The following is a 16,248-nucleotide window of genomic DNA, read 5'->3' as shown; positions in this document are numbered from 1 at the left end:
CTCCCAAAGTGCTGGGACTAGAGACGTGAGTCACTGCACCTGGCCTTACATTGTGTATGTTTTTTGTTAGTCTTTCCCCATTGGAATATAAACCTCATGGGGTAGGGATTGTTTTGTACAGTGATATATCCCTAGAACAGTGCCGTGCTCACATAGTAGGTACTCGATATTCAAACAAATGAACAGAGAGAACATCCTAGAATGTGTTCAGAAACCAAATGGAAATAAAGCACAAGAATTAGCCTTTCCCAGCCTGACCTCTCTTTGATTCTATTGCTAACTGGCTGTGTGTCCTCGGACATGTTTAACCTCTGCCCCATCACTGTTTAACAGAACTTTTTTTTTTTTTTTTTGAGACAGAGTCTCACCCTGTTGCCTAGGCTGAAGCACAGGATGCAATCTCAATTCACCACAACCTCCACCTCCCAAGTTCAAGTGATTCTCCTGCCTCAGCCTCCCAAGTAGCTAGGATTACAAGTGTACACCACCACACCCAGCTAATTTTTGTATTTTTAGTGGAGACAGGGTTTCACCATGTTAGCCAGCCTGGTCTCAAACTCCTGACCTCAGGTGATCCACCCACCTCTGCCTCCCAGAGTGCTGGGATTACAGGGGTGAGCCACCACACCCAGCCACATAGCACTCTCTTTAATGGCAGTCACATTCTATATCTGCAACATCCCATAGGGTAGCCATTGGCTGCACAAAGCTACTAAGCACTTGAAATGTGACTAGAATGACTGAAGAACTGAATTTATTTTATTTTATTTTAATGAATTTAAATCGAAGTAGTCACAAGTGGCTAGTGGTCGTCCTATTGGACAGTGCAGGCCTGTTTCCTCACCAGACTGAGGAGAGAGAGATGTGTATGTCCAGCATCCAGCTGGCAATGACAGACACTCAGTGCAGGCTCCTTCCCTGCCCCACACTGCCGAAGGCCACAGGTAAGAAGCCCAACTTCCACACCAACGGCACAGTCCGCTACTATGGGGGTAGAAGGACTGGAGCACTTTTTGTTTTTAAAGAAGGCACGTTGGTTTTATTAAATGCATGGGGTCAGGGAGATCACAGAGTGATTGCCCCAACTCCACAATGGGGTACAGAAGTTTTGGCTCCCTTTCTCACAGGGGAGTCAGAGCACATGTATAAGCGCAGGCCCGGAGAGAGAACAGCTGCAAGGACTCTAGGAAGAAGCAGATGAAATAAAGGATGACACGTGGGGATACTTTTTATATGTATATGTATGCCAGAATTATCACATTTTTGAAGCCTTCAAACAATTTTGAAGAGCCCTGGAAGTCCTTAGAGGTGCACTGGGGCCTGTCAAGGAGCTTGGAGAGGACTCAAGCAATAGACTTCTCCCCAGCAGAACCACTCTACACTTGGCTGCTTTTCAGGGTAGAGTTTTCTGTTACAGAGTTTGAAAATCACTTCAAATCTCCCGGAAGCAAACTTTAAAAACACTGTCAATAAACGTGAAACTCAACCACCGTAGCCCCAGCACATGGCATGGGAATGCAGCTCCAAAATACAGGGCCACACAACTGTAGTGTCTCAGGTTGTGTTTTGAAAATCCAGCTACCTCAGGCTTCCCAGGACCTAAGATCTTTAAATTCTGGACTTCAAAGGCCTAGACTTTTCACTGATTCAGATTTAGTAATAAACAACGAGGCCTGATAATTGTTTATTAATTTGAATACAACTGACTACAGCAACAGTTCTATAACATAACATGAATGAAAGATCAAAATATATGCATATCATATCAGAGACTTGGATTGAAAAACCAAAAACGGCTAAGTATATTAGCAAGGGTAAACCATGCTCTATAGTGGTTCTAGGTGATGAAGAAAAATAGGAAAGAACAAAGATCTTCAAGAATCTTCTAAGACAAACCTCAAGAATGCCACTGAAACTGTTTTCTGGAGTTCTGTGTAAGAATTCACTTCAAAATAAGTTTCACATCTTAGGAGACTGTGGGATCCTCAGCTGGAGAAGGAGGTGGGGCAGGAGGTACTGTGAGGTGGGTCCTGCGAGGGGGAGGGGTTTGTTCCAAATCCAAGTGGGAGAGCATCTCCTTGGCTTCATCACTTTTCTGGGTAATTATCTCTTTTCTAGGAAGAAAGGCACATTGAATGCCATTTGAATAAAGATAGGGGTTTAAATAAATAGAGAGAAAGAACAGACTGGGCATGGTGTTTCATGCAGATACAGATAATCCCAGCACTTTGGGAGGGTGAGGTAGAAGGATCACTTGAGCCCAGGAGTTCAAGACCAGCCTGGACAACATAGGGAGACCCCCTCTCCACAAGAAAATAAAAATTAGCCAGGTATGGTAGCATGTACCTGTGGTCCCAGCTACTCGGGAGGCTGAGGTGGGAGGATTGCTTGAGCCTGGGAGATCGAGGATACAGTGAGCTGTGATTGTACCATTGCACTTTAGCCTGGGTGGACAGAGTGAGACCCTGTCTCAAAACAACCAAAAAGAAGGAACAAAAGAAATACCCCAGATGCCAGCATCTAAAGAGAATAGTTAACATTTTAGAGGACATCCTTTCAAGCTCCTCCAGCCACACTCACCTTGCAGAAATGAGATCTACTTTATGAACACTTTGTCAGTCAGCTCTCCTCAGAGTGAGCTCAGCTGTCCCCGTTGGTGCCATGGAACCAACAGAGTTGGAGTCTGCACCCTCACTCCTCCACCCCCATCCTCCAAGGGTCTCTTAGGATTAGAGCAGGAGTTCTTCCCATCAATTAGCTTTCTCCATCCCCTACTGGCCTCTGTGCATTTCATCCTGGGACAGGCTGTGTCTAAATCTTGCATTTGCATTCCAGCTATTCATAGGGCCAGTCCATTCTCAGGTTCACTTCACAGCTCCCTTTGGCCTAACTTGTCCCCATCGCCAGGCTGCGAGGTTCACCTCCCCTTCTGCTGGAGTCTTCCCATCCTCTCCAGGGCTGGGCAAACCTTGCCATCAAGCGCATAGGACTAGCCTGTCAAGCTTTTACAGGTTCAGATTTAACTGTTCCCTGAACATTTACTATGTTCCAGGGACTAGAAATTACCTAGAAAGTAACCACATGTAGAATCTCAGCCCCCACATTGAATCTTTCAGCTGAGCAAGCTGAGACAGAAGGTGATTTACCCAGATCATGTGACCAGTAGAAGGCAGAACTGGAATCCAAATTTAAATTTTAATCTGGCCACAAGTTCACGGCTGCCATCTCCCAGTCAAAGCTGATCCCTAATGTTGCTGAAAGGATGTGGGATGATAGGAAAGGAATTGTTTGGTGGCTAGGACAGGCCGCAGAATTGTGCCATCTCGTCCTTGGATGGACATTAGAGCGCAGGGACCACACTTCCTGCAGACAATGCCCACTCTCACGGTCTAAACCCGTGGTGTAAAACTGGCCGTGCACCACTATCAACAAGGAGTTAACATTCCCATGTATGGTAACTAAGAAATGGTACCTAATTCCTATTCATTTGTTAGTATCTTAAATCCTAATAAATTCTAAGGTCAAAGGGCATTGTAAACAACATTAGATGGAATCTGTATTTTTTATTTCAAATCAATAATTTTGATTTTTTTGACCAACTTCTTAACAGATTTAGTAAGATTATTATTTTTAATCTCATAATGTACCCGACGAAGAGCTCAAGCTAGAGGTGTCAGCTTGGGCCAGGCACAGTGGCTCTCGTCTGTAATCCCAGCACTTTGGGAGGCCGAGGCAGGTGGACCACTTGAGCCCAGGAGTTTGAGACCAGCCTGGGCAACATGGCAAAACCCTGTTTCTGTTAAAAATACAAAATATTAACCAGACATGGTGGCGCATGGCTAGTGGGAGGCTGAGGTGGGAGGATTGCTTAAACCCCAGGAGGTTGAGGCTGAGGCTGAGGCTACAGTGAGCTGTGATTGCACTACTGAACTCCAGCCCAGGTGACAGAGCGAGACCCTGTCTCGAAAAAACAAAACAAAACAAAGTGATCCCCACTCCCCACCCTCTATCAAGAGCCACCAATGTGAAGTTTATCCCACCACCACCCACGCAGTGAACATACACAAATGGGTGTCATCACCCTTTGAAGGGCCATGTGAGAAAAGTCTGTTTTCCACAATGGATGACAAAGCAGTTTCCTCTTCTGTGAAACGTGTCTTGCAGCAGCATTAATACATTTAAATAACCAGTGCCAGCTACAGTTTCAGGCACTTGCTGGGGCTCAGTGTTATGCTCCATCCCAACCCCACAAGCGATCCAGAGGAAAGATTTTAGGTACCTCGTGGTCATGGTGACTCGGCGCCTGGTTACCTCGGAGGTCAAGTCCTTGTAGGGGAGATTAATGCCGTTGTCTGCAGGGCTTCTCTGAGCCATGGCCTTGCACTCAGGGGATTTGAGGAATTTAAAGTTACTGCACCTGTGAGTGTAAAACACACATGCTAGCACCCACGCTTCAGGGGTCAGGAATGCTCCAGCTAGGTCCAGCATGACGCAGTTTGCAGAGAACATTCACTGCCTTACTCTCAGTGGGTTTTCTGGACAGCCTGGCCATCATCCTCTTTCCCCCCAGGTCAAGAGGCAGATATTTCCTCAAATACCTATTATGAGGAGTGGGCGGCTAAGAGTAAAATCCTTGTTGGTTGTTTATATATAACAAATGTGATTATTCCAATCGTGCAATGGGCGGCTCTCATTACCCCCAGATAACACCGAGGATGTGGAGGCACAGAGAGGTGAACTGAATCTCCCCAGGTTGCACAGCAGCCCTGTCTCATGCTGGTTTCCCTCTAATGGCGCCATTCCAGAGGAGCCCTTTCCTCACAGGGCTGTTTGGCCTCACTGACACGTGCAGAGCTTTCTTCCTGGAACACTTACCTTCTAAAAAGCAGGAAAGGGACATAAACAAGACTGCGGCTGGGAGCCAAGCAACTTGTCCAGATAAGCACATGGCATAGAGACTGGAGGGTTGATTTTGATAACAGAGATAGCGGCCACCCATTTACTGTCAGCCACCTTGGGATGTCCTTTTACTTTGTCCCCCTCCTCCTTTTTTGGGGGGGGTTTTTGTTTGTTTGTTTGTTTGTTTTTGAGGCAGGGTCTGGCTCTGTTATGAAGGCTGGTCATCTCCCAATAAACAGAAGATGAATTAGAATAATTCCCATTCCTAGACACCAGGTCACACTCAACGTGGTGACTCTGCCATTCTACAGTATAGATTGCAACAGCTGGAGCTCACCAGCTTGATCTTTTGGCTGGAAAGGTTTGTTCTTATAAGGATGCCCAACTTACCTTTTAATCCCAGGTCAGCTTAGCATATAACCGCTTTTACGCGTCAACTCGGTTCACTGCAGCCTCCGCCTCCCGAGTAGCTGAGACTACAGGTGCATGCCACCATGCCCAGCTAATTTTTGTATTTTTTGTAGAGATGGGTTTCACCATGTTGCTCAGGTTGGTCTCAAACTCCTGAGATCAAGAAATCTGCCCTCCTTAGCTTTCCAAAGTGCTGGGATTACAGGCGAGAGCCACCATGCCTGGCCCTTTTACTTCATGTTATTTGATAACCACAGTAACCCCACATGTAAGTATTATGATCCTCATTCAACAAATGGTGAAACTGAGCAGTAGAGAAATTAGGTAGCTTTTCAGGAGTCACAGAGCTAGAATTAGAACTAGGTCTGTCTGACTTCAAAGACTATATTCTCTCCACTACAGAGCCAAGTCATCTCCCAATAAACAGAAGATGAATTAGAATAATTCCCATTCCTAGACACCAGGTCACACTCAACGTGGTGACTCTGCCATTCTACAGTATAGATTGCAACAGCCGGAGCTCACCAGCTTGATCTTTTGGCTGGAAAGGTTTGTTCTTATAAGGATGCCCAACTTACCTTTTAATCCCAGGTCAGCTTAGCATATAACCGCTTTTACGCGTCAACTCATGGATTTGCTAAGAAATGTCCTTATGACATACTCTGTACCCACATACCAGCTACTTCACCACTTTGGAAAGAGAAAAGGTGGAAAAAGGACCACCAACGTCAACTTCCTCCCCTTGAGTCTTTTATCCTCCTGTAGTCAGTCTCTCTGAGGAACTTGGGTTAATAAGACTGATTTGCAACCTTAGAAAGCATCAGCTGAAACAAATTACCCCTGGAGCCATGTCCTTGAGAAATCCCCACAGATGTCACAGGGAGAGAACGGGTCTTGGGGGCAGAGCAGGGAAAGAGCTTTCTGTCATGTGAGCAATGGTGAAGCACTGTCTTAGACGCTGGTAAACACGACATTGTGACCTAGTCTCTTTATCGGCTACTTTTTAAAAAGCTAATTCACGTACGCCCCGCCTCCCAGCGCCAGCAGTCATCACTGATCCCACCTCTTCCTGATAATTCACAGCACTTCTGCCATGCTGGCAGGTGTTTCAGCTCTGAAATTAAAGGAGTTGTCTGCGCAACTCCCACTTTTGATCTGAGTGATCTCGGGCAAGTAATTTAACCTCTAGAAGCCTTGGTTTTCTTATTTGTGAAAGAGGACTAATACTATCTTCTAGGGCAGTCGTAGGGTTGACAAAATATTTGCAAAAAATTCCTAATTTTGCCTTTCTTGCATTTTTTTACTCTTAAAAATGTATTATTACTATTATAATTATTGAGACAGGGTCTCACCCTGTCACCCAGGCTGAAGTGAAGTGGTGAGATCATAGCATAGATCCCATCAGGCTGAGGTGGGAGGATCATTTGAGGCCAAGAGTTCAAGGCTGCAGTCGATTTCTTTACAATGATAATAAAACCACAATAGAAGAAATTTGCTATTTGGGAAGATAAGATGTAATGAAGCTGGGATTAAAAACAAGGTTGACACAAGGTCTATATATACATAGATAGATATAGCTATTTCCCTTTGTCAACGAAAAGAGTCAAACTCTGTAAAACATTTGAAGAGATTCTGAGCCAAATATGAGTGACCATCATGACCTGTGACACAGCCCTCAGGAGGTCCTGAGAACACATGCCCAAGGTGATCGGGGTGCAGCTTGGTTTTACACATTTTAGAGAGGCAGGAGACATCAATCAAATACATTTAAGAAATACATTGGTTTGGTCCAGAAAGGCAGGACAACTCAAAGCGGGGGGGCTTCCAAGGCTATAGGTGAATTTAAAAATTTTCTTTTTTATAATTGGTTGAGTTTTCTAAAGACCTGGCATTGATGGAAAGAGAATGTTCAGGTTAAGATAAAAGATGGTGAAGGCCAAAGGTTCTTTCAAAGTCTTATAGTGCCTGACCTTAGAGACAATAGATGACAAATGTTTCCTATTTAGATCTCAGTTAATCTCCTTAGGATTGGGAGGGTCTGGAATAAAAAGATCTAGCTATGTTAATAGAGATTCTTTACAGATGCAAATTTGCCCCCACAAAGAATGGCTTCGCATGACCATTTCAAAATATGGTGAAGAAACATGTTTGGGGGTAAAATATTTTGATTTTCTTTCTTGTCTCATAATGTTATGCCAGAGTCAGGTTGGAGAGTTTAAGCCACGATTAGTGTTAAATAAAACCCATCTGAAGAGAATTTATGATTTGCAGGGCTTGATACCCCACACCCCTTAGATAGGAATTTGGGCAAAATAAAAATCAGAGTTTAGTCCTCACCTTCATATAATGGAATGAAGGTAAGCCCTGTCCCCTGTATTAGTCAGGGTTCTCTAGAGGGAAAGAGCTAATAGGAGATAGATAGATAGATAGATTTTATACAGATAGATTTTATATATATATATATACACATATATATATATATAAAGGGGGGTTTATTAAGTATTAACTCACATGATCACAAGGTCCCACAAGCTGTCTGCAAGCTGAGGAGTAAGAAATGCCAGTCTGAGTCCCAAGACTGAAGAACTTGGAGTCTGATGTTGGAAGGCAGGAAGCATCCAGCACAGGAGAAAGATGTAGGCTGGGGGCTAGGCCAGTCTCACCTTTTCACATTTTTCTGCCTGCTTATATTCTAGCTGGCAGCTGCGTAGACTGTGCCCACCCAGATGAAGAGTGGGTCTGCCTTTCCCAGCCCAGTGACTCAAACGTTTTTTGTTTGTTTGTTTGTTTGTTTTTGAGACAGAGCCCTGCTCTGTTGCCCAGGCTGGAGTGCAGTGGCGCAATCTCGGCTCACTGCAACCTCTGCCTCCCAGGTTGAAGCAATTATCCTGTCTCAGCCTCCCCAGTAGCTGGGACTACAGGCCCACACCACCATGCCCAGCTAATTTTTGTATTTTTAGTAGAGACGGGGTTTTACCCCGTCACCATATTGGTCAGGTGGTCTCAAATTCCTGACAGGCGATCCTCCCACCTCAGCCTCCCAAAGTGCTGGGATTACAGGTGTGAGCCACCACGCCCGGCCCTAACTCAAATGTTAATCTCCTTTGGCAACACCCTCACAGACATACCCAGGATCAATGCTTTGTATCCTTCAATCCAATCAAGCTGACACTCAGTGTTAACCATCATGTTACAGGAAAGGGGTCCTGAAGCAGACTCCAAGAGAGGGTTCTTGGATCTTGTGCAAGAAAGAATTCAGGGCGAGTCCGCAGTGCAAAGTGAAAGCAAGTTTATCAAGAAAGTAAATGAATAAAAGAATGGCTACTCCATAGACAGAGCAACCCCAGGGCAACTGGTTGCCCATTTTTATGGTTATTTCTTGATGATATGCTAAACTAGGGGTAGATTATTCATGCCTCCCCTTGTTAGACCATATAGGGTGACTTCCTGACATTGTCATGGCATTTGTAAACTGTCATGGCGCTGCAGGGAGTGTAGCAGTGAAGACGACCAGAGGTCACTCTCGTCACCATTTTGGTTTTGGCTGGCTCCTTTACTGCAAACTGTTTTATCAGCAAGGTCTTTATGACCTGTGTTTTGTGCCAACTTCCTATCTCATCCTGTGACTCAGGATGCCTTCACTGTCTGAGAATGAGCCCGGTAGGTTTCAGCCTCATTTTCCCCAGCTCCTGTTTAAGATGCAGTTGCTCTGGTTCCCACGCCTCTGACAATCACACCCTCCGAGCCCAATTAGATACTTTTTGAAAGCAGGGGCTGGGTGCAGTGGCTCATGCCTGTAATCCCAGCACTTTGGGAGGCCAAGGCGGATGGATCACGAGGTCAAGAGTTTGAGACCAGCCTGAAAACATGGTGAAACCCCATCTCTACTAAAGAGACAAAAAAAATTAGCCGGGCATGGTGGTGTTCACCTGTAATCCCAGCTGCTTGGGTGCCTGAGGCAGGAGAATCACTTGAACCCGGGAGGCAGAGGTTGCAGTGAGCTGGGATAGCGCCATTGCAGTCCAGTCTGGGTGACAGAGTGAAACTTCGTCTCAAAAAAAAAAAAAAAAAAAAAAGGAAGAAAGAAAGAAAAAAAAAAAAAAAAGCAGGAGCCCAGTATTTTTCCCTTCCTCCTATCTCAGGGCTTGGCCAGGCTGAGCTCCTAGTGGGGACCCAACAATTACTTACATTGAATCAGAAGATTCAGAAGCATTGTCTTCTCATCTGTTCCTTTAGCTATATGATTCCCAAAGTCTCTAAATCGTGAAGGGTTTTCAAAGTATAGACAAATTTTTGCATTGTATTTGAATATGTCAGAAGCAATTATTGTATGTAAATTTCAGGAGATATACAGCCACCGTAATAATTTGTTTTTGTTTGTTTGTTTTTGTTTTTGAGATGGAGTCTCGCTCTGTTGCCTAGACTGGAATGCAGTGATGTCAGCTCACTGCAATCTCCACCTCCCGGTTTCAAACAATTATTGTGCCTCAGCCTCCCCAGTAGCTAGAACCACAGGTGCCCACCACATTTTTTTATTTTTAGTAGAGATGGGGGTTTCCCCACATTGGCCAGGCTGGTTTTGAACTCCTGACCTTAAGTGATCTGCCCATCTTGGCTTCCCAAAATGTTGGGATTACAGGCATGAGCTGCTGCGCCCAGTCTTGATTTCTTTAAATAATCTGTTTTGTGTGTGTTTGTTTGCTACTGTTTTAGTTCAATGACTTTTGAAAACAAAATCTGAGCTTTAGCTAGGAACCCTCAGGGAGTCTGTTGTAGTTCAGATACATCTAAAGTGTTGACAATAGTATAATCCAGGAAAAAATCACTATTTCCCACACTAGCCATCCTTTAGGATGTGTCATACTTCGCTGAAACATGTTCCTGAATCCTGACGTCTAAACATGAAGCTTACATTTCATACAAGGAGAGGTCCTGGTAATAAAGCCGTTGAACAATAAGAGAGTCTATTTCTTTACACTGATGATAATGAAAGCACAATAGAAGAAATCTGCTATTTGGGGGGATAAGATGTAATGAGCTAGGATTCAAAACAAGGTCTGCTTGATACTAAAGTCCATACATTTAACAACCACATTTTCCACTCTCCAAATACATATATGGGTAAAATAAAGCAAGAAAATGCATACTTTAGAAGCAATAGAAAAGTATCCAACGACAAGATACTGTTACCAATTTTAAAACAAATTGGGGGCACCAAAAGCTTTCTTAGATTCTTAGTTACTTGATAAATAGATTGAAATTATCTCAAATGATAGGGGCTGGTTGAGAGGATACTCATGTCAAAAGATACTCGGGTCAAAAAAGAGGGATACTCATGTCAAAAAAAGGAGATAGTGAGGCCAGACGTGGTAGCTCACACCTGTAATCTCAGCACTTTGAGAGGCTGAGGTGGGCAGATCACCCAACGTCAGGAGTTTGAGACCAGCCTGGCCAACATGGTGAAACCCCGTCTCCACTAAAAAATATAAAAATTAGCTGGGTGTGGTGGCGGGCACCTGTAATCCCAGCAACTCAGGAGGCTGAGGCAGGAGAACCGCTTGAATCCAGGAGGTGGAGGTTGCAGTGAGCTGAGATCACGCCACTGCACTCCAGCCTGGGTGACAGAGCAAGACACCATCTCAAAAAACAAACAACAAACAAAAAGGCGATAGTGATCCTCTTGAAAGAACAGGATGGGTGACCCTCGTGGGCCTTGCAGGAAGAATTGAACTGGAACCCCAAAGGCACATGTAGGAACTAGATTACCTTGTCATCCCCTCAACAGCAGAGGCTATGGCACTAGATCACTATCACAAATGTGACTCAGTTATCCTCAATCTCTGCAAAATGTCTAAGGCCAACATAACTTTTTCTAGACATATATGCATATCTGAGATAAAGGACAGTTAGCACTAAGGTGGGGTTATGAGTCTGTCAAGTGTACTATCAGCTCCCTTGACCAGCTCTTGAGTCTCTGAACTTGGTTGGTTGAGTGCCAACCCAGGTGACATTCACTTCTCTACCCACTCAGCACCTGCACCTGTGCAGCTGTATGTGGCTAGTGGAAAACATACAACCTTGATAGCCAGTCTTCCTTTAAATTCATGAGTGCAGCTGTCAGTGCATGCTCATCCTAGGCCTAGATACCTTCTCTTCTGTCCTCAAACCTCCAACACGTCTTCCCAATTCTCATTCTTAGCTGAGGAAAATGGAAGCAATTATAAGAGAATTCCACACTCACCACGCCTACCCACCTTCCAACCTTCGTGCCCATGTTCTCTGTCTCCTCTCACCTTACTCTAGATGAACTATTGGCACTCTTTTCAGGGGCCAACCCTTCCACTCCAGCACTAGATTCCGTTCCCTCTCATCTACTCAAGGTCTTCGTTTGAACAATTCTCCCGTCTCTTTAACAAATTTCCCCTCTCTGTTGGAACTTTCTCATCAGTGAACAACCATGTTATTTCTCCCATTTTTACCTTCTCTTGTTCCCACTTTTCCCCACCACAAAACAAAGACAAAATTTGCTTGTAAAAGACTTGTCTATATTCATTGCCTCCAATTCCTTTCCTTCAATTCTCTGTCAAATCCACTTTAAAAAACATTTCTCATATCACTCAGTCACCAGCAGTAGTTGAAACAGTAAATAACTCACTCCTCCTTGAAGCATTGTCTTCATTGACTTCCAGGACACCGCCCTCTCACTTGGTCCAAAGTCACTGGCAACTCTTTCTCACCCTCTGCTTGTTTCCTCTTATTTCGCTATACTTGTAACAGGACAGCATCCAAGCCTCAGTCTTTGAATCTCTTCTATTCTCTACACTCATTTCCCTGTTGATCTCACCTAGTCTCATCACTTAATTGCCTGTCGGGTTCACAACTATGCCAATTATCATGCTTGGGGTCAGCTTCCAGTCCATGCTGAGGTCCGAAGGGAGTAGGTAGATGAGCAGCAAGAACATTTGGGAAGCTGTAGGCAGGTGAAAGATGATTTTATTCAGCAGCAGCTCTCATCAACAACTTTCTCACACTATCTGCGCTGTCTCAGCTGCTTAGTCCAGTGGCTCCCACACACCGCTGCCCAGACAGCTGCCCCCTGCCTCAGGGTCAGCAGCTTAACTCTTTCTCTCTCCAGGCTCAAGCTGAGCCATGCTGTGCCCTGGCTTCCCACTGTCTGCAAAATGGACAGCTTTGGTTCTCTTTCTCTAGGTGCCAGCATGCCTGTATAGTGTCAGCAGGACAATTATACCTTTTACAGACAACAGTGGCTTAAAGCCAAATGATGAGCCTTCCCATGTTATGGCTACATGGCTGTGATAACAAGTGGAGTTATATGCCTGCACTCTAAACTCACTGAGTCACTCTGGATGTTTACCTCGGCCTATCCTTGACCAAAGCACAGCCATGTTCCTTACAATGCCATCCATCTATAGGAGATGACATCTATCGATCTGTCTCTCCAGCCCCGATCTCTCTCCTGAACTCAACCAATATATCAGCTGCTGACTTGACATCTCAATATAACCAATAAACCTGTAAATTCCACGTGTCCAAGACTGAACTCCTGATCACCTCCTTCAAACCTGTTCCAGCAGCTGCCTCTTTGTTGTTGTTGTTGTTGTTATTTATTTGAGACAGAGTCTCACTCTGTCACCCAGGCTGGAGTGCAATGGCATGGTCTCAGCTCACTACAACCCCTGCCTCCCCGGGTTCAAGCGATTCTCCTACCTCAGCCTCCCCAGTAGCTGGGATTACAGGTGTGCGCCACCACACTGGGCTAATTTTTATATTTTTAATAGAGACAGGGTTTCGCCATGTTGGCCAGGCTGGTCTCAAACTCCCGACCTCATGTGATCCACCTGCCTCGGCCTCCCAAAGTGCTGAGATTACAAGCATGAGCCACCGCACCTGGCTCTTTGTTTTGTTTGTTCGTTTGTTTGTTTGTTTTGAGATGGAGTTTTACTCTTGTCACCCAGGTTGGAGTGCAGTGGCATGATCTCGGCTCACTGCAACCTCTGCCTCCGGGGCTCAAGTGGTTCTCCTGCCTCAGCCTCCCGAGTAGCTGGGATTACGAGTGTGTGCCACCATGCCCGACAAAGTTTTGTATTTTTAGTAGAGACAGGGTTTCACCACGTTGGCCAGGCTGGTTTCGAACTCCTGACCTCAAGTGGTCCACCTGCCTCGGCCTCCCAAAGTGCTGGGATGACAGGTGTGAACTACCGCGCCTGGCCCCTCATTTCTGTTAATGGCAACCCCATCCTTTTGGCAGCACAAGCTCCAAATCTAGAAGTCATCTTTGTCTTATCTCTTTCTCTCTCTCAAACCAACATTCAGTCCGTCAGCAATGGATTTTCAACTCTACTCTTCAGTTATACTTAGAATCCAGCCACTTCTTATCACCTCCACTGTTACCATCCTGGTCCAACTCACCATTATCTTTGGCATAGATTAAGCCTGTCTGGTTCCCTGCTTTCATCCTTGTCACTTTCAATCTATTTGCAACATGCAGCCAGAGCAATCTTTAAAATTATGTCATGTTACTACTCTGTTCCAAACTCTCCATGGCTTTTTATTTCACAGAGTAAAAGCCAAAAGCCTTACAATGGCCTTCAAGGTCTGATAGAATCTGCGTTCTTCCCCCGACCCCGATTTCTTTGATCTGTCAACTCCTATTACTCTCCCTTTTCTCAGTCAGTTTCAACCATCTGGCCTCCTTACCATTCCTTGAACACCCAGAGATATTCTCCCTTCAAGCCAGGTCTTTGCATTTGCTCATACCTCTGCCTGGAATATGCTTTTCCCAAATATCTTGATATCTGTTCCCTCTCTTCCTTCAAGTCTTTGCTCAGTGTTGTCTGCACAGTGAGGCCTTCTTTGACTACTCCATCTAAAATGTAGAAAAAAAGCACGCATTTTTGTCTACCATGTTCACTGCCATATCTCAACACCTAAAACAATGATGTTGCAGTGAACACTATGGGGCTCCCATCCACATCCCCTTTGCAGCTGAGGCAGTTGTTGCCCTGCTGGGAGTGTTGGTGGTGATGACTCTCAGCTGAGTGCCTCTCCAGGCATTGCTCTCAGCTGAAGAAAGTTGCCTTAGCCATGTTTCTGCTCCTCTCCTAGAGCTAAAGGCTAGCCCGCAACAAATGACTTGCCCACCACTGGGGATATGAAGGCTCAGCCCCCTTGCCTCAACCTGGGATGACTCTAAAGATTCATCCCCAGCTGCAGAGCTGCCAGTAGGGTCAGCTGAGGCCTTTATTGTAACTGCACCATGGTTCAAGGGCTCCCTTTGCCCAATCCTACTTACTTAATTCTCCCAGATATTGATGCAGAGGGCACTCCCTCAATGAGCTTTCTGCACATAAATCTTGATTTCAGTGTCTGTTCCTAGTATTCTGTTAGAAACTTGACCTAACACCATTTGTATCAGTAGGGGATAGAGGAAGTAAACTCTAAAAAGACTTTTGGCACTAGATTACCAAGTAATGTGGACCTCATCACTGGCAGTAATTGAGCACTAGTATCCCTTGGAAAACTGTAATGGCACAATTGTTAAATTTTTTCCCTGGTGTTGAATTGGGAGGGGATACGGTTGGAAGGGGACAAACTGGCAGGTGCATTATCTCAAGCTTTTGCGAGATTCAGGGGGAAGTACTAAATATAATGCCTCTTGCTGGGTGCTATTGATGGATTTGAGAAAGACAATGAAGGACTGGACTCCCAATCAGTCACTGCAGGTGAAGTGACCAAGTCAGAGGCCTCTTTGGCAGCATAATAAAGAGGCTTTCATTTCCCACAGCCAAAGGGCAGTAAAAGCTGAGGATAAGGCTGAGGATTTAGGTGTGGTGGCTCACACCTGTAATCCTAGCACTTTGGGAGGCCAAGGCAGGAGGATTGCTTGAGCCCAGGAGTTCAAGACCAACTGGGGCAACATAGTGAGACCCTATAATCTACAAAAAATGAAAAAGTTAGCCAGGTGTGATGGCATGTGCCTGTAGTCCCAGCTACTCAGGAAGCTGAGGTGGGAGGATCACTTGAGCCCAGGAGTTCAAGGTTGCAGCAAGCTGTGATCGTGCCACTGCACTCCAACCTGGGTGACAGAGCAAGACCCTGTCTCGCCAAAAAAAAAAAAAAAAAATGCATCACAGAGAATGTTGAATTCTCAGTCCCAGCAAGTCAAGAAAAAGTGGGATTCTGAGACTGAGATGAAGTCTTAATGGGCTAATATACTTGGAAACCTTGAAACCCAGATCCCCCCAAAGGGACCTCCCTTTGCGCAACCAGATGAATATCTAGGGTCACCATCCTTTGTTCAGTTTCTGGACTCAGAACCCACTGGGTAAAAGATAAATTGGGTCCTCAGGAGGAAGGATCTTATAATACCATGACAAGTGTATAGTAATGATTTCCCACAGAGATCTAGGGACATTTAGTCAAGGAACCATCCACTGGAGACAGAGGAACACCCATACATTTTGAAGGTTGTGGAATGTAACATTCAAGATGACACTGGTATTCAAAGTGTAAACATGGACCCTCCATCAGAGTTGAAGACACATGAAGGCTAGAAATAAATAGAATTGTGGCCCAGTTCTAACTCACAGTGAGTCCACTTGGTCCAAGTCCTATCAAGTGGTTATTTCCTTGCTCTTTGAATGTATACTTGGAATGGACATACTTGGAAGTTGATAGTACTCCCACATTAGGTTTTGTTTTTTTGTTGTTGTTTTGTTTTGTTTTGTTTTGTTTGGTTTTGAGATGGAGTTTTACTCTTGTCGCCCAGGTTGGAGTGCAACAGCACGATCTCAGCTCACTGCAACCTCCTCCTCCCGGGTTCAAGTGATTCTCCTGCCTCAGCCTCCCAAGTAGCTGGGATTACAGGTGTGCACCACCATGCCTGGCTAATTTATTATTATTAGTAGTAGTAGTATT

The 16,248-nt window shown here is 45.0% G+C and overlaps 1 protein-coding gene across 4 annotated transcripts; it reads right to left on the bottom strand.

The window, feature by feature from the left end:
- Positions 1-1,671: 1,671 nt before the first annotated feature.
- LOC105484408 (myocilin opposite strand) lies at positions 1,672-9,668 on the bottom strand. 4 transcript variants are annotated; one of them, XM_071070665.1, is made up of 3 exons: positions 6,149-6,238; positions 4,280-4,417; positions 1,672-2,114 (listed from the first exon to the last, which is right to left on the bottom strand). In XM_071070665.1, the coding sequence occupies exons 2-3, from the start codon at positions 4,372-4,374 to the stop codon at positions 1,967-1,969; spliced, it is 243 nt and encodes an 80-aa protein (XP_070926766.1). In that variant the 5' UTR covers positions 4,375-4,417; positions 6,149-6,238; the 3' UTR covers positions 1,672-1,966. The 4 variants fall into 4 exon arrangements, with proteins under 4 accessions (XP_070926766.1, XP_024649400.1, XP_070926748.1 ...); XM_024793632.2 differs by lacking the exon at positions 6,149-6,238 and adding an exon at positions 9,499-9,668 and having other exon boundaries at positions 1,803-2,114; XM_071070647.1 differs by lacking the exon at positions 6,149-6,238 and adding an exon at positions 5,889-6,098 and having other exon boundaries at positions 1,803-2,114.
- Between the last annotated feature and the right edge of the window lie 6,580 nt (positions 9,669-16,248).

The sequence above is a fragment of the Macaca nemestrina genome, chromosome 1 (genome assembly GCF_043159975.1).
Source record: "Macaca nemestrina isolate mMacNem1 chromosome 1, mMacNem.hap1, whole genome shotgun sequence".
Lineage (NCBI taxonomy): Eukaryota > Metazoa > Chordata > Mammalia > Primates > Cercopithecidae > Macaca > Macaca nemestrina.
Note: the sequence above shows the minus strand (reverse complement) of the source record. Positions and strands in the feature narration are given on the sequence as shown.

What these genes read in the sequence shown, in the direction of transcription:
- LOC105484408 (XM_024793632.2), bottom strand. An exon ending in CGAGTCACCATGACCACGAG is followed by an intron (nt 2,115 to 4,279) that starts GTACCTAAAATC and finishes CTTTCTTCCTAG; the next exon opens with AAAAGAGATAATTACCCAGA.